The sequence below is a fragment of the Salvelinus alpinus genome, chromosome 7 (assembly GCF_045679555.1).
Source record: "Salvelinus alpinus chromosome 7, SLU_Salpinus.1, whole genome shotgun sequence".
In the NCBI taxonomy this organism is placed as follows: Eukaryota; Metazoa; Chordata; class Actinopteri; order Salmoniformes; family Salmonidae; genus Salvelinus; species Salvelinus alpinus.
In genome coordinates this window covers 24330154-24348902 of record NC_092092.1, presented here as the reverse complement: position 1 = coordinate 24348902, position 18749 = coordinate 24330154, and the positions used below count along the sequence as shown (strand labels likewise).

Sequence of the window (18749 nt, the reverse complement as noted above, 5' to 3'; positions counted from 1 at the left end):
TCCTCAAGTCTTCCCACTCTTTCACTCAAACCCAGCCCCCTTTTCTTTTGTGTAACCAGCTGTCATATCTGTTCCGCCCGCTAGGGACGTTTTCCTTTATGACGTAATTTGTAATCAAGGTATGATTCATTCTGTGTATATGAAATTCTGTGTGATTAGTTAGGTATTTAGTAAATAAATAATTAAACCCAATTTTGTATTGCTGATTCAACTTGTTAGCCAGGGTTCGTGAAGAATTTACAACTTTCAGATGAGACTGAAATAAGGTGACGATTAATATTGACTGCTATTGATGTAAAATATTACTAGGTCTTTAAGAGTTTATTCGGAAGATAACAGCTCTATAAATATTATTTCGTGGTGCCCCGACTTTCTAGTTAATTACATTTACATGATTTGCTCAATCATGTAATATTAATTACGGAGAAAGGATTTTATAGAATAGCATGTCATATCACTTAATCCGGCATAGCCAAAGACACGACACTGTATGTCAACAATCTTTTCTCCAAAGGACCATTCTATGGATTACATTTCGTGAAAATCCCCCCAAATCATCGTATTTTTTTGTCCTGGTTTTGTATGGAATCACTCATGTGCTCTTCCTGTTTGTAGATTATTTGGTTTTCCTCAAAGTGCCTGTCAGTCGCGTGAAAAAAGACATTTGGTCTCAAATGAGCAATATAAGGACCGTATCTGGTAGAACTGAGCCACCCACAATCAAGGTGTCACAACTTGAAGCAGATGTATCTGCATGCAGAATATATCTCTCTAATGCAATCTAATGAGATAATTAGTCTTTAATGACGTACGATTTCCTCAAGTTGTTTTCCAAAGGGCAGAGGGGACATCAGTAATAGCTATGTGGCTTGGACAGCTACACTGCATGGCAATGTGAACTCCGGGCGGGAGGGGTGGACTTTGTAACACAGTCAGGGGGATTTTGAGATATAGATCACAGGAGGGTTAGTAGTAGAGGAGGGGAATGGACAGGGGAGATTATAAATACGCTAGGGGAATAAAGAGCAGGTGAACAGACAGATCCCAGTGGCATGGAGCTCTGGAGCTGACAGGGGCAGGAGGAGGGACACTAAGCCCAAACGGGGAGCAGGATTTGGGGTTAGTCTCACACCTGTAATCCCCCGACCCCAACCACCATGATAAACGGCTGGATCTCTCACCACCGGAGCTGTTGGTGACAACCGTTACCCAGTATCACAGTTTACTTTCTACACCAACCACTGCCACCAAGTGCAGCTACAGTATATAAAAATAACCATGGGATGGAATGAAACGGGGAGTAATTCTATTATATAGCTAGCTCACCTGTCCTTTTATTTTGTCACTTGTTAGAGATTACAGTTGGAATCCCTGATGTTTCAGTGGAGTACATAAAGTTAAACAGTTGTTTCTCCATCTCACATCATAGCCTACTACTTTAACTCCCCTCTCACATCACATCTCCTATGCCAGCCCAGCCCAGTCCCAGTGCCTGGGGCGTTTGCTAGCCCCAGGGCCGGTTGAGGTGCTACATTGTTACCAGAGGGGTTGACAGAGCTGTAAAGTAGCAGACCCAGCAGAACAGGAGCAGGCAGACATACCAGCACACACAGCAGTCAATTCTCTAAATCACTGCCCCCCCCCCTCCCCAGCTCTATCCCCCTCCTGACCTCAGCTCGAGACCAGTGACCTGGAAAATGGCTGCTGAGCAGAGCTGCGGACAGAGAGCCAAGCGCTTCCCCTCCTTTTCCCTCCCCTGCAGACAGCAGAAATATTCAGCCAATTACCAGATGATTATCTGGTCACAACACCATCCACGGCGGCCGGGTGGGAAATACTCTGGGAGTGGATGAGTGGATGTACAGCATGCTTGGCTGGCTGTCAGCCTCTCTCCACACTGGAAGGGAATAATTAATCAAAGGCTTCTACATGGGAAGAAGTGGCCTGGGATGCCCACTCCACTAGCCTTTTGGCCATTATACCTCCATTGACAGACATGTACAGATATAGGATCTTAATTTGACCTGTATTGTCGCAGCAAAATAATCCTACAGGTTTTGAACATTTAGGACTCCCTAGTGGCGCAGCAGTCTAAGGCACTGCGTCTCAGTGCAAGAGGCGTCACTACAGTCCCTGGTTTGAATCCAGGCTGTGATTGGAAGTCCCATAGGGCGGCGCACAATTGGCCCAGCGTCATCCGTCATTGTAAATAAGAATTTGTTCTTAACTGACTTGCCTAGTTAAATAAAGTCCATAATATTGTTGCTTAGGCTATTAGCTGGTCAAAATGAGGCTATGTGAAACTGTAATACTGTTAATATAACTGTGTGTTAGAGCAGGTTTTCAATGAATTTATGTAAATCTCAGCAACAAAAGAATAATCAAAGTAAGATCCTACATCTGTAGAAGTAAATGAGGGATCCCCCTTCTTCACAGGTCCCCAGACACACATTCATTTGGGCCAGACATTAGACCCAGTCCAACCCCAGACCCTTTCATTCCCCAGGACCTTTCTGATTCATATGGGATAAAGCAGAGGGATTTGCTCACTTGCTAGTTTTGTTGTTTTGTTACATTTGGATTGGGGAAACGTAAGCCGTGATGCATCAGACGCCTTGTGCCAAAGTGTTCTTTTTATAGACAACCTTACAAAGGACTCATTGACTGATATCAGGGAATAGTCCCCCCAATGAGTGTTGGCAGGCTACATTGCCTAGTTAGTAGAACCATATGAGGGTATTCTCTCAGAGTACAGTTTATACCATGTTCTGTTGCACATACTGTACCTTCATAAAAACAATATTGGTTATTTGTTTGCACTCCCATACATTTACCCCTCAACCTTTGTCATTTTCAAATTTTGGGACGACACCATAAATCGTCATTTTGCTTTCCACTTTCCGCTATATCTATGTTAGTTTTAGCATTAAAATTGAAATATAAAAAAAGGTTATGCTCACATAATGTATATCTTTATTCAGTTCTGCTCTGTAGTCGCGTTGTTTCACGAGTTGAAACCTGCTGCCTGCATGTCATGCATCAGTGTGTATGGGTAGTCCTATTCTAGCAGCACGAAGAAGACATCAAAGCAGCGCTGTGGAACCGCAGTAAATCTCAGGCAAATCTCTTGGAAGGTGCCTCGTTCGTTACATCACCTAAGCTGACAATAAAGTTTCATTAGAAAGAACTGCATGCGGTTCCTGTTGGAATGGAAATAAATACTCTTGTATAGTCCACATAAACCAGAGCCGCTCTCTGCTCTCTTCCCTGGGCTCTCCTTTACCGTGGCCAACATGAGTAAAACATTTAAACGTGTAAACCCTCGCAAGGCTGCCGTGCCAGACGGCATCCCTAGCCGGGTCCTCAGACCCTGGGTCTCGACCGCACCCTGTGCAACTGGGTCCTGGACTTTCTGACAGGCCGCCCCCAGGTGGTGAAGGTAGGAAACAACATCTCCACCCCGCTGATCCTCAACATTGAGGCCCCACAAGGGTGCGTTCTCAGCCCTCTCTTGTACTCCCTGTTCACCCATCAATCAAATGTATTTATAAAGCCCTTCTTACATCAGCTGATGTCACAAAGTGCTGAACAGAAACCCAGCCTAAAACTCCAAATAGCAAGCAATGCAGGTGTAGAAGCACGGTGGCTAGGAAAAACTCCCTTGAAAGGCCGGAAACCTAGGAAGAAACCTAGAGAGGAACCAGGCTATGAGGGGTGGCCAGTCCTCTTCTGGCTGTGCCGGGTGGAGATTATAACAGAACATGGCCAAGATGTTCAAATGTTCATAGATGACCAGCAGGGTCAAATAATAATAATCACAGTGGTTGTAGAGGGTGCAACAGGTCAGCACCTCAGGAGTAAATGTCAGTTGTCTTTTCATAACCGATCATTCAGAGTATCTCTACCGCTCCTGCTGTCTCTAGAGAGTTGAAAACAGCAGGTCTGGGACAAGGTAGCACGTCCGGTGAACAGGTCATGGTTCCATAGCCGCAGGCAGAACAGTTGAAACTGGAGCAGCTCGACCAGGTGGACTGGGGACAGCAAGGAGTCATCAGGTCAGGTAGTCCTGAGGCATGGTGCTAGGTCTCAGGTCCTCTGAGAGAGAGAGAAAGAGAGAAAGAAAGAGAAAAAGAGAGAGAAAAGAGAGAGAGAGATAATTAGAGCGAGCATACTTAAATTCACACAGGACACCAGATAAGATAGGAGAAATACTCCAGATATAACAGACTGACGCTAGCCCCCCGACACAAACTATTGCAGCATAAATACAGGGCCAAACAGGCAGGATATAACTCCGCCCACTTTGCCAAAGTACAGCCCCCACACCACTAGAGGGATATCTTCAACCACCAACTTACTATCCTGAGACAAGGCCGAGTATTGCCCATGAAGATCTCCCCACGGCACGAACCCAAGGGGGGGCGCCAACCCGGACAGGAAGATCACGTCAGTGACTCAACCCACTCAAGTGGCGCACCCCTCCTAGGGACGGCATGGAAGAGCACCAGTAAGCCAGTGACTCAGACCATGTAATAGGGTTTGAGGCAGAGAAACCCAGTATAGAGAGGGGAACCAGCCAGGCAGTGACAGCAAGGGCGGTTTCTTGCTCCAGTGCCTTTCCGTTCACCTTCACACTCCTGGGCCATGACTGCATGGCTTGATTACCAACCACGATGAGACGGCCTACAGGAAGGGGGTGAGGGCCCCCGGAGTGTGGTGTCAGGAAATTAACCTCTCACTCATCGTCAACAAAACAAAGGAGATGATCGTGAACTTCAGGAAACAGCAGAGGGAGCATCCCCCCATCCACATCGACGGGACAGTAGTGGAGAAGGTGGAAAGTTTTAAGTTCCTCGGCGTACACATCATGGACAAACTGGAATGGTCCAGCCACACAGACAGCGCCTCTTCAACCTCAGGAGGCTGAAGAAATTTGGCTTGTCACCTAATTTTTACAGATGCACAATCGAGAGCGTCCTGTCGGGCTGTTTCACCGCCTGGTACGGCAACTGCTCCGCCCACAACCGCAAGGCTCTCCAGTAGGTTGTGCGGTCTGCACAACGCATCACCGGGGGCAAACTACCTGCCCTCCAAGACACCTACAGCACCCGATGTCACAGGAAGGCCAAAAAGATAGTCAAGGGCAACAACCACCCGAGCCACTGCCTGTTCACCCCGCTATCATCCAGAAGGCGAGGTTAGTACAGGTGCATCAAAGCTAGGACCGAGAGACTGAAAAACAGCTTCTATCTCAAGGCCATCAGACTGTTAAACAGCCATCATTAACATTGAGTGGCTGCTGCCAACATACAGACTCAAATCTCTGGCCACTTTAATAAATGTAATAAATGGATTTAATAAAGGTATCACTAGTCATATTAAATAACGCCACTTTAATCATGTCTACATATCCTACATTACTCACCTCATATGTATATACTGTATTCTATACGATCTACTGCATCTTGCCTATGCTGCATGGCCATCACTCATCCATATATTTATATGTACATATTCTTATTCATCCCTTTACATTTGTGTGTATAAGGTAGTCGTTGTGAATTTGTTAGATTACTTGTTAGATATTACTGCACTGTCGGAACTAGAAGCACAAGCATTTCGCTACACTTGCATTAACATCTGCTAACCATGTGTATGTGACTAATAGACTTTGATTTGATTTATAGTCCTCCCAGACCTGTGAATGGATCTATCTGGGTTCAACTTCAAACTCTCTCCCCACTCAATCCTCAGTCTGCACTCCTTGGGAATACATTTAGAGATGTCTTTATTTCTTTAGAATTGCAGAGTTTATTTACAATATAAATCCTCCTTTGAAATATTCATGGAAGCCAAACATCTGGAAAGTTCTGCTTTGTAGAAGAAGAAGAACATGGTTATGGCTAATAGGTGTCTGTTCACATGACTATATTTGTTAGGGGACCTATACTATTCTTACTGTAATCACCACAAAGGTTGCATTCCAAATGCCCCCTTATTCCCTTTATATTACACTGTGCACTACTGTTGACCAGGGCTAATAGGGCTCAGGGTGCCATTATGGACACAGCCTATATCTGATGCTTCAGTTGAGGAGCTGGTGGATAACCTCAATGAACCACAGTCTCATTCCTGTACTCTGCACCTCCGAAGGGAGCAGACCATAAACCAGGGTGATTGCTCTGCCTGTAAAGGAGATGGACCAGAGATAATGTGAATGGAAAGAAAGCTTGTTCCCTGCAGTTTAGCCCCTCCTCCCTTCCCCCTCCTCCCCCCCTGATACAGCTGTAGGTGTGCTGCCTCTCATTGACACTGAGAGGACTGGGGTCAGGTGTCAGTCAATGTTGGGGGTGCAGTGCGAATGTCAGAACACAGGAGAGCCTTGTAGCCCCCTGTCCCCATCAACCACTTCCTTCTCGTGTTGGCTTACTTCTTGTCTTATCAACCCACTTCCTGTCTCTCTGTCTGTCACCATGGTAGCCCTGACCTTGTGAAATGAGGCTGCCAGGTTAGAGTCACTCAGGATGCTCAGGCTCTTTTCCCTGGATGCATCTGTACCCCTGTACTTCTGTGCTGGGCCTAGAAAGGCAGAAGAGGCACCATAAACCATTGATTTCCACTTTAAAAATGCACTATGCAGAAATCTCTACACCATTTTCTGGTTGCTAAAATTCTAATAGTTTGCCTAATTTCAGTTTATGTGACAAAACAAGCAAGTATCATGTAAATCATTGTACCATCTAAACCGCTGTGAAATATATTTTCCATAAAAAATATTGTATTTTCAGCTGTTTGAAGCTGGTGTACAAAACCAAAAGTAAAAGACACAAAAACAAAACTTAAGAATGTGAAGCATAGAAATAGTGCACATAGAACTGATCTACCTCTTCTTAGACGTGTTTTCTATGAGAATGACATATCTATAATACACATTTCTATGTGAATTTGGTCAGGTCATCCAAAAAGTGACATATTGCAGCTTTAAAATGTCAGAATAGATTTTGAATCTGTATCAACCCCTACAAAAATGTCCATTAATTATAATCCACATAATAATTCACATTTCCTTTTGCTGCAGGATACTTTTCCAGCTTTAGCAAACTGGCTCAAATTAAGTTCCTACATCTGTATAGATCTTGGCAGAAAATTAGGTATCATGGCGGAACCCAGAAGACATTGCCCAAATTGAAGGTGTTAATGTTTTGTGTGAAACCAAATCCTCTGTTTTCAGACTGGATATTTACATATACAGTACCAGTCAAAAGTTTGGACACAACTACTCATTCCAGAGTTTTTCTTTATTTTTACTATTTTCTACATTGTAGGATAATAGTAAAGACATAACAACTATGAAATAACACATATGTAATCATGTAGAAACAAATCAAAATAGATTTGAGATTTGAGATTCTTCAAATAGCCACCCTTTGCCTTGATGACAGCTTTGCACACTCTTGGCATTCTCTCAACCAGCTTCATGAGGTAGTCACCTGGAATGCATTTCTATTAACAGGTGTGCCTTGTTAAAAGTTAATTTGTGGAATTTCTTTCCTTTTCAATGCGTTTGAGCCATTCAGTTGTGTTGTGGCCACCAGCTAGGGGACCTGAGAGAGGCTGGGCCCTCCTCCCCATTCTGACCAGCTAGGGGACCTGAGAGAGGCTGGGCCCTCCTCCCCATTCTGACCAGCTAGGGGACCTGAGAGAGGCTGGGCCCTCCTCCCTCCCCTCATACAGCTCAGTAGTTCTGTCACGGCCAGTAAACTGCGTCTGCCATGGGAGCAGCGCGGGTAGGCGACTTTGTCAGCACACACACACAAACACACACACACACACACATACACTGGGCTTTAAGCAGAATTGCACCAGCAGAGAGATAGAGAGAGCTAGGATAAATAATTGAAGTGTGCATTCTGTACTTTGGTGAATTTTAAAGCTGTATTCTGCAGAGGCTGTAAATGTCGGGGAGAAGGAGACGTTAATGATTCATGGGCTGCTTTTATCTGCTTTGGTTCAGGTCACTGTCCTGAAGGAACTCGGGGCATTGGGGAGAGGGGGGAGAGGCAGGAAAGGTGGGGTGTCATGACCGAAAAGATTAGCCTGTTTCTCGCCTCAGTGTGTTTGTGTGTGTGTGAGTTCTCAGTGAAAAACGCGCCCGCACAGATGACATTTTTGCCAAAGAAAACGTTAAACCAAATATTATGGCTGAGCTGCCTGCCCAGTTGAACTTTTTTGCTATAAATATTTGAGGTGGAATTTATGGATATTCTTTTATCACCGGGATTTAATTTCCTAAATGTGTTCCAAATGATGGAATAGGGTGCCATTTGAACACACCCCTATAGTCCAACACATTTAGGAAAATGTGCCTTTACGACTGCTCTTGCTATGATTACTATGTCTCTGCTATGTTCTGTTCACTCATCTGCGACGGTTGATAAGGTGCCCTGAAACATAAGGTTTCTCTTTTCCAAATGAAGTGTACAATAAATGTGATATTGAAACAAAAACATAACAATTATCACAATGTTCTGCGTTCCAATTCTAACACTTGTAATTTCTCAATATCTAATGAATAACAACGCGTGAATATATCCAGGCAGCAATGAATCAAATCGTGGTTCTAAAATACTCTATTAGATGTCGTTCCAAATTCGGATTCAGGTAAGCTTTATAAGCATTTTGTTCCACTGCTGCTTGTCACAAAAGAAGGATGTTTTTTTCCTGCTGAGGAAATGTTGTTAATGTTGTTAACATATGTTGTTGTTTTTGTTACTAGCGATACAGTACGTTATTGGTATTAACATGGGTAACCGGATCCCGGGACTGTCAAATGAAATGACAGGAACCGGGAAATTAGGCCCTTCAAATGTTTTCCTCCAATGTCGCACTAATGCAATTCCACAAAATACATAACATGCACAGCAGCAGATTAGCCAAAAATGTTATCACATTATCCTAACAGGTTGTTTGCATAGAAGCATTTAGCCTAGCATATTTACTTCACACAAAGTCACCATTAATTCAAAGCACACGTGTAATTGACACTGAACGACTGCACACACGACCCAAATGCAATTAATAAACCCTGCAAGGAAACCTAGAGTATAGACTATAAACATGTGTGCCTCTTTGAGCAGTCATTGTGACTCTTCAGACAGTCACACATTTGATAGGCCTACGCACAATTCACTACATAGGCATCTTTGTCACAGACATTCAATCTGTTAAGTGTTAACAACTCAGAGAGGCATGAGGGACAATTCAACTTTCCTTTCCTAGAGCCTATGCTATTTTTCTATCCAGTCCCATTCCCACCTGAATTCCAAAATCCTGACTCCTGTCTCGCTTGAAAATTCCTAACTTTATTCTGTAATCCATAGTTTGCAATGCATTATCAAAGTACGTCTCTCGCCTATGCATGTCAAAATACCGGTATAACGTGTCCCCCGATTCTCTGCGATGTCTCTTAGGCCAATTTGCTGCCCATATGAGAGCTTCGGTAGAGAATGTGTGGTCAACAAACGGGATGATAGTACAGTAGATATGGATATATTTTTAAACACAGTTGGTCTAGTTTAAGATACCTTAAACTATTTCCTCTCTTCATATCCTCGTTTTTCATGAGCTGATCTGCTATCTGTATAGATCATCAACTCGATTTTGCCAAATATAGGAGATATTCTGTAATTTGTTGAAGGACGTTATCCAGCAACTTTGGTCATTTGACTTTCGTTTGACTGACGTTACAAAGTTTGTATGATTTGACAACGCTCTACTCGGGGTGCGCTCTGTCGAGATAGCCTACTGCTGAATTTTCTATTTCTTTAACTAGGCATGCGTTGAATTAATTAAGGAAGATGATAAAGCTTGGAATTTATGAACGGCCTGTTTAGCAATTCACAGCAATGACATTTGCGATCAAAGATAGTTACTCTATCATTACTAAATATTTTTATTTTCTCTGAAATCTTTACATAGTGGTGCCATGAAGCTGGCAATGTGGTGCAACGACAATCTTATTTGGGGAGAACCCTGGCATAGTGACCATATATTGGTATTAAACACTTTAAATGGGCAATTACGATTTTTGCGGTGTTTCCTGTGACTCTCGGGATAAATATCAATTATTCCAGGTATTGAAAGTTGTTAGATTTTCAGGAAAATATTCATCCTTAGTATGTCAGATGGATGGAGATTGACAGAGATCCTCTTAGCGCTTTTCCGTGTTGTGTGTGAGAGTGAGGGATACCCTCCAAATGGACCCTAGGAAGAAGATCTCTGGGTTTCCGTAGCCCTTTGGCTGCATTAGGAAACACTTGGAGAGACGTCCGTTCCCTCGCTCTACACAACTGTCAATACTCTCAGAGAAGTGGTTGAGTGTAGGTGCTGATGTGATGCTGTACATTCCACCCCTGCTTCTCTGGCTAGTAGTAAAGCTTGCCAACATACTATAGCCGCCTGCTAAGGAATAAAGTGTTACATGTGTTTTGTATTTTCTCAGTCTCACGTTTGGTGTGTTTTGAGCTGTGTTATCATTGTCAAAGTTTATATGTAGTCATGAATTTGCTTTTTATCCTATCCATTTCTTCTCCTCTTTTCTCCTCAGGGAGCTGATGCCCAAGACCCTGGAGGGCCAGATCACCATGGAGAAGACCCCCAGCTACTTTGTGACCAGAGAGGCCCCAGCCCGGATCTCCGCCATGTCCCGGGACACCAAGCTTATCGTGGTGGTGCGGGACCCCGTCACCAGAGCCATCTCTGACTACACGCAGACGCTGTCCAAGAAGCCCGACATTCCCACCTTTGAGAGCCTGACCTTCAAAAACAGGACTACGGGGCTCATCGACACGTCCTGGAGCGCCATCCAGATCGGCATCTATGCCAAGCACCTGGACAACTGGCTGCAGTACTTCCCCATGGGTCAGATCCTGTTTGTGAGCGGGGAGCGTCTGATCAGCGACCCGGCCGGAGAGCTGGGCCGGGTGCAGGACTTCCTGGGGCTCAAGAGGATCATCACTGACAAACACTTCTACTTCAACCAGACCAAGGGCTTCCCCTGCCTCAAGAAGGCTGAGGGCAGCAGCAAGCCCCACTGCCTGGGCAAAACCAAAGGGCGGACCCACCCCAACATCCACCCAGAGGTGGTGCAGAGGCTACGGGACTTCTACAGGCCTTTCAACATGAAGTTCTACCAGATGACTGGACAGATATTTGGTTGGAACGATTGACTGGGCCTCAAGTACTGGATGTTCAGTGGAGAACACTGAGGACTATTGACACTACCAAATGACTGTGCGACATCCACAATACTAAGCCTAGAAGCAATATTTGTCTATGAGAGAGAAGAAAGTAGCCTAATCTGCTCTTACTGGCAAGCCAGATATGCAATATGTTTCACTGTGTTACGTATTCCTCCATCTGAACTGCCTCAAAACCAATATCAGCAGCCTACAAGATGCTGGTTGAAGAAAATGCATGTGGTGGTTCCAATACAGAAAGATACTGTGGGTACTGTCTCTACATCTCTACAAGGTTTTCCCACCACTATCAGAGTGAAGTGTTTTCTGTTTGGAACCTTCCAGTGCTGCAAAAGACAAATATGCAGTGGTGTTTCTGAAATGTTATTTGAAATGGCACAGAGAGATGTTGGATATAAAGTCTTGTCTGAGTGGTTCTATGCCATACTTTAAAGCAAACCTAGCTGCTTTGCATTTTTTCGATAAAATATTGAAAAAATAAATACATGTTATTTATTTAAGATGATGTACACATGCAGTATATAATATACATATTTTGAATAACTTTCATCACTGATAATATTATTTCATATTATGTTGTATATGCCTGTAGAGTTACATTTGTTTTATACTGTACAATATATTTTTTGCTTTATCAAGTTATTCATTTTAATTTGTATATTCTTTACATTACATTGATGCGGTTCCTACACCCTTTCCCGCTGAGCTTGCAATTCCAATCATGTGAGGGTTTGTTTTTCCGAGGGTAGTTTCCCCAACTTCATTTAATGGAGTTAATTGAATTACAGTGTAGCGCGAGAGACAGAGCAAAGATAGCACTTACTGGATGTGTCCAATGGCACCCTATTCCCTATATAGTGCACTACTTTTGACCAGGGCCCATAAGGATTAGGGTGCCATTTGGATGGATAATCAGTCAGCTGTTGTATCATCAACAGCAACTCCTCAACTAATGTTATAACGAGATCTCCAGTGGGCCTATCCAAATGATTCCTCAAATTTCCTCTTCGACATGCCTCCTTGTGAACTGAATACAGTTGATGTCAGTCTGCCTTCCTTGCCTCGGAGGCATCCGTGGATGGCGGTCTCTCTCTCTGTGTTAAAAAGAGCTATAGCACAATGGTGAAGTTGTGTTTCTGATTTATATCTGCCTGGTTGTATTGTAAGCTTCCAAACGATCCTCTCTTCTCTCAAAGCAGATGTGCCTCAAAGGGACACTTAATCACGGTCAATGTTTTCTATAGGAGTTCATAGGGAAACATATCCTTAGGTTTTATGCAATCTGCCATCCGTCTTTATCATACATACATACAGTTATGATTCTGTCTATTTCATTTGAATTCATGTTGGATTTATTAAGCACACTTTTAATAAAAGATAACAGTTATATAAACATCTGGTGAGTGACATTTGTGAAATCCTGATCCTGCCTTTTTATCATCACCATTCTGCCTGTTCTTATGCTTTAGAACAGGTGTTCACTGGACTAAAGTACGTGCAGATGTATTCCTATGAGGTTGCAGTGTTAGAGTAATGTACTGCAGCTTCAAAGTGATGTGGAGTAAAGCCTCATTTACACAGTACGCAACACAAGAACTACAACTAGCTACGCAAAATGACCATCCTGCATAGATTTATAGCAAAATACAGTATGTGATTAGCCATTCAATTATAAACTTGACACAAGTAGGCATGCAGGATTGCCATTTTGTGAACCCAATTGAGTTCCTGCATTGTGTACATACATACAGAGGGCATAAATGAGGCTTAACAGATGTTAGAAACACCTGACTTTGTTGACTTGTGTGAGGCGAAAAAAGAATGAGTGGTGTATGTGGTGAGTTATGAGGTAGTTGAGGTAATTGTGATGACTGGGAACCCCCCTACCATGTTGTGTGTAGAATATCCACATCTCAGGGAATCATTTGCGAGCTAGTGATGTTAGAAGGCCCGAATGTCTGGCGAATATCGAAACTCAAGCCAACTTTACCACGGTTTTGCACCAAGATTTTCGCTTCAGACGTTTTTATCTGCTCTACCACGCACCTGTCTGGTAAGGTTGAACACCTACTCTCCTACTCAGCCTTCCGAAAAAAGCTTCTCCCAAGTGGGTGTGACACCTACTCCCGTTGCCTGCTGCACTGCTGCTTGGATCCCACCCGGCGGGCTATTCCCTGTCTGCCCTGACCTGTCTCCCCCTGTCTGCTACAGATACCCCAGCCACACTCCCCCCTCTCTCTATAGCTTATGCTGGCCTCCAGCCACACGCACACACACACACACACACACACACCGCAGACTTTTGACTGATATGAATTTTGTGTTGGCTAATTAACTTGTGTAGGCTAGTTAACTTATTATGTGAGCTTATTCAGAAGCGCTTTAACTAACTACTATAGGCCTACTATTTATTTATTTTATCTCACTTTTATAGGCTACTGAACACATAGAGAGCTACTCTCTTAAGTTATCTTGTTGGGACGAGTGACTCTTTGAACAATGGCTAGCCCCAAGTCGTTTTATTATTTTCTTGTGATTTATACTATTTGCCCTATGACTCCCGACCATAGAATGATGCCTCCTTTATTTAAAGTGGGAGATCAAGCTGATCCTAACTGATGTAGGCCAATTCATATCTTGTCCTGTTTATGTGTTATAATCAACTGTGAAATAATAATTAACTGACTGGTTTTCTTGATGTCTATAGTATTCTCTCTGGTATGCAATCTGGTTTCCGCTCAGGTTATGGATGTGTCACTGCAACCTAAATGTCCTAAATTATGTCACCATTGCCCTTGATTCTAAGCAATGTTGTGCTGCTATTTTTATTGATTTGGCCAAAGCTTTTGATATGGTAGACCATTCCATTCTTGTGGGCCGGCTAAGGAGTATTGGTGTCTCTGAGGGGTCTTTGGCCTGGTTTGCTAACTACCTCTCTCAAAGAGTGCAGTATATAAAGTCAGACAATCTGCTGTTTTAGCCACTGCCTATCACCAAGGGATTACCCCAAGGCTCGATCATAGGTTCCACACTATTCTCAATTTACATCAACAACATAGCTCAGATGGCTCTCTCATTCATTTATATGCAGATGATACAGTCTTATACTCAGCTGGCCCCTCCCTGGATTTTGTGTTAAACGCTCTACAACAAAGCTTTCTTAGTGTCCAACAAGCTTTCTCTGCCGTTAACCTTGATCTGAACACCTCCAAAACAAAGGTCATGTTCTGTTCTGCCAGTCACATTCTGTTAAAAGTCCCCAAAGCACACACATCCCTGGGTCGTTCCTCTTTTCAGTTCGCTGTAGCTAGTGACTGGAACGAGCTGCAACAAACACTCAAACTGGACAGTTTTATCTCCATCTCTACATTCAAAGGATCAAGCATGGACACTCTTACTGACGCTTGTGGCTGCTTTGCATGAGGTGTTGTTGTCTCTACCTTCTAGCCCTTTGTGTTGTTGTCTGTGCCCAAAAATGTTTGTACCATGTTTGTGCTGCTACCATGTTGTGCTGCTGCCATGTTGTGTTGTTGTCTTAGGTCTCTCTTCATGTAGTGTTGTGGTGTCTTTCTTGTCGTGATGTGAGTTTTGTCCGACATTTTCATTTTTAATCCCAGCCCCTGTCCCCACAGGAGGCCTTTTGCCTCTTGGTAGTCCGTCATTGTAAATACTAATTTGTTCTTAAATGACTTGCCTTGTTAAATAAAGGTTCAATCAAAATGTAATAAAAGTAATATGAACTTTGGAGTGCTGTTGATCTCTCCCTGTCTCTCCCACCATACAGTACGTACAAACACAGTAGCTAATAGCCCCTCTCCCATCTCCCCCATTACCCTTTCTCTTGTTGTCTCTGCTTATCTCTACCAAGCCTCCAGGACAGAATGTCAAAAGAGGCTTCAAGGATGCTAAAAAATGCTTTCTATCTAAAAGCCTTATTTTTGGACTGCGGCGTCCCTTGCGGGGTGAGGATTGAGGACCTAGTCCAAAGGGCTTGTAGAGCATAGCCTTAAGGGTGTGGTGACTGCACTCCTCATGTCCCCTGGCTCTGAAACGCTGAGTGTGAACTGGTCGCTAATGTGTATGGGTTAAGAGGGTGCACTGGCAACCACAGATGACGCTCCAGGGAAGGAAGGTTTTGAGACACTAGCCACTCTATATCGCTTGGTACCCTCACTTATTTGAGTTCCTCTAGAATTTAGACCTTGGGGTTGATTCAGTCGTTATCGCAGAAGATCCTTTGAAATATAAAGGTAATTCCCGATTGAGCCGACTTATTCAGTGTTTACCGTGAATGCAGTCTCCGCGAACGCGGGAGCATTATCTTTAAACTTAAATTACACTATAGCGCTGATCTTCTGCGATGCAGATTGAAACTAGGCCATTCTCTCTTTCTCTGTCTTTCCCTCTGTCTCTCTTTCCCTCACTCTCTCTCTTTCTCTCCCTCTGTCTTTCCCTCTGTCTCTCTTTCCCTCACTCTCTCTATTTCTCTCCCTCTGTCTTTCCCTCTGTCTCTCTTTCCCTCACTCTCTCTTTCTCTCCCTCTCTCTTTCCCTCTTTCTCTTTCTCTCTCTCTTTCTCATTTTCTCCTGCTTTCTCCCTCTCTCACTCTCTCTCTCTCTTTCTCTCTCTGCTACCATTTCGCTTCAATTTTTTCTCCAAATGCATTTGTTTTCATATACATAAGGAATCTCAGCATCATAGCGTTACTTCTACCTCTTCTCCTGTGCCACTAGATGTTACAGTTGTTAATAACCCCTTAATAGCTACACCTTCAAGTCACTTCTGATTTAGATGAATATATAATGAAAGCATGTCACTGTCTGACACTGACACTTAGCAGATGTGAGCAATTCTCTCGACATCAAAGTGTATGACTTAAGTTGTGACGTTAAACCGTGTTGATCGTCATTGAAAAAGACCTGAAAGTCTAAAAGACCTAAAGGCACAAGTTATTTTTCGAGCAGATGATCGGGGGGCCGGAACATAATTACAAATCATTTGTAGACTGCAAATTGACTGCAAGAAGCTGTTTGACTAAAACATCATCATTTCAAACCTTGCTTACATTTGCATGCTATCACGTGTCTCTCTATTATAACTGGGAATGCTTGGGACAGATTTCCAAAATTAAAATCACTTGGATATGATTTCCTGGTGTTTTTACCATTTGTCATGTCCACCAATGAAAATGTTCCTAATTGGGGGGCCAAATAAAACCATCCGCAGGCCAAATTCGGTGAACCCTGATTTAGATCATTAACGTTCTGGATGTTGTTTATTATTCCTCTCTTACTGGATCAGCGAGCCTCTTCAGAGAAGTTTCAGGGAAATAAACTGAATTGCATCCCAAATAGCACCCTATTGCCTTCATAGTGCACTACTTTTGACCAGATCCATATGTCAACGTAGTGCACTATATAGAGAATAGGGTGCCATTTGGGACACATATTCCATGTTCCTGTCTCTCTCTGAAGAAGCGAGAGGGTAACGAAAGAGGAAATGAAAGCGTAACATCTTCTGTGGAGAAAATAGCAGACTATTACGTAGCGCACTACACTTGACCAAAGATCTATGTGCCCTGGTCAAAAGCAGTGCACTGTGTAGGGAATAGAGTGCCATTTTGGATGCAAACATGTTCTGTACAGACTGACAGAGACAGACCACCCCAGTCAGAGAATATTCAGCTCAACATCAATAGCAGCACGAACAGAGAGAAATAAAGACCACCGTTTGACCGCATGTGGTTTATTAAAAAACAGACAGAAAGAGAGATGCTGTCGAAAAAGAAAGGCATTTCTGTTTTACTATCCTTCTCTCCTTCTCACTCTGACCTTCTCACTATCCCTCTGTCTTTCTCTTTTTCTCTTTCTCTAACACACACACCCCACACTCCAAACACATACACCATCTCTCTTCTCCCCACCATCTGTCTGTGTCTGTGCGTGCCAGGGCAGCAGCTGGTATGTTGAAGTACCTGCACAGAGTCACCTGTGCACAATTAACCCTCCCTCTATCCCCAGAGCCCCCAGAACCCGGAGTAAGCCACCCGCCCCTCTCAGCCTCTCTGATCACCCAAACGCTCCACTATCCGCACGCACAGAGTCTGTTTTTCCCTACAACAGAGCAGAAACAGTCCAGGCTCCCCAGAAAAATGGGGTCCTGCGTGTGGCGCTCCATTGAAATACGTGCCGGGGGCATCAGATATGCCACGCCACGCCGCCACACATAAACTGATGAGACAGGCGGATCAGAGAACAGCCCTTTGAAGGATGGAGGAGAGACTGTCGTGGTGGTCTGAATGGGAGAGGCACACACACAGAGATATGTACGCACACGCAGACACACACACACAGTACAACAGTCACCGCCACACAGCTTGGTCCTGCCCCACAGAGGACATGGAGGAGATCAGCCCTCTGTTTTCTCTGGATGTCAGGAAAGAGCCCCTAAATCCCTTTAATAGTCTGAGCAAATATCTGTGTGAGACATGCTCCAGACCCAGCATTAATAAAAACAGCAAGGGACTGAGGGTCCTACAGTACCTACAGGGTTCTGTTCTGTTTTCTCTGTTCTGTTCTCTTTGGTGTTTCTGTATGTGTCCCATATAGCACCATATTCCCTTGATAGGTCACTACTTGTTATGGGCCCTGGTCAAAAGTAGTGCACTCTAAAGGGAATATGGCGCCATTTGGGACTAAGCCTCTGTCTGAAGGACCAGGGCCCAGTTTCCCGATAGCGATAGAACTTAGGCGTGTTTTGACGATGCATTTTTTCTACAACGGCCGAAGATTTAACATGCGTTTCCCAAAGCACCACGCACAGAGAATGGTCGCTAACTGTGTCGTTGGAGCGTGTATCGATACTGATAGGATCGAAAGAAAGGGAGCGCTGCTCTCGGATCAGCTTTCTCCATTCAAATCTGACCTTAATATTATAGTTATTTCGCAATACTGACGACGGGTCATCTCCTAGAGAGATATTACCACCTACAGCTGCAAATATTGAGGGGACATATTTTAATGCTTACCCAATAAAAATGCACTAAATCACGGATTTGGCGCATCATTGCGCACATGTTTGGCTACACATCATGAAATGTATTGAGACAAATTACAGAGAGTAGCCTACAAGTAGCAAAATAGATCTCAAATGATTGAACATGAAATGTATTTCAATAAGATTTAATAAATATGCCTATAGTGTCACGCCCTGACCTTAGAGAGCCTTTTTATGTCTCTATTTGGTTTGGTCAGGGTGTGATTTGGGGTGAGTATTCTACGTTCTTTAGTTCTATTATTTGTATTTCTATGTTTTGGCCGGGTAGGGTTCTCAATCAGGGACAGCTGTCTATCGTTGTCTCTGATTGAGAACCATACTTAAGTAGCCCTTTTTCCCACCTGTCTTTGTGGGAAGTTAACTTTGTTAGAGGCATCATAGCCTATGTTAAGCTTCACGGTTGTGTCATTGTTTTGTTGTTTTGTTGGCGACATT

At 43.7% G+C, this 18749-nt stretch overlaps 1 protein-coding gene across 1 annotated transcript in view; it reads left to right on the top strand.

The window, feature by feature from the left end:
* The window catches only part of LOC139580655 (heparan sulfate glucosamine 3-O-sulfotransferase 3A1), a 50940-nt gene extending 38289 nt beyond the window's left edge, over positions 1-12651 (top strand). Inside the window, exon 2 of the mRNA XM_071409538.1 lies at positions 10607-12651. Within this exon, the coding sequence (XP_071265639.1) occupies positions 10607-11228 (622 nt within the window). The 3' untranslated portion in view covers positions 11229-12651. The remainder of the gene's footprint in view (positions 1-10606) is intronic.
* The last annotated feature ends 6098 nt before the right edge of the window (positions 12652-18749 follow it).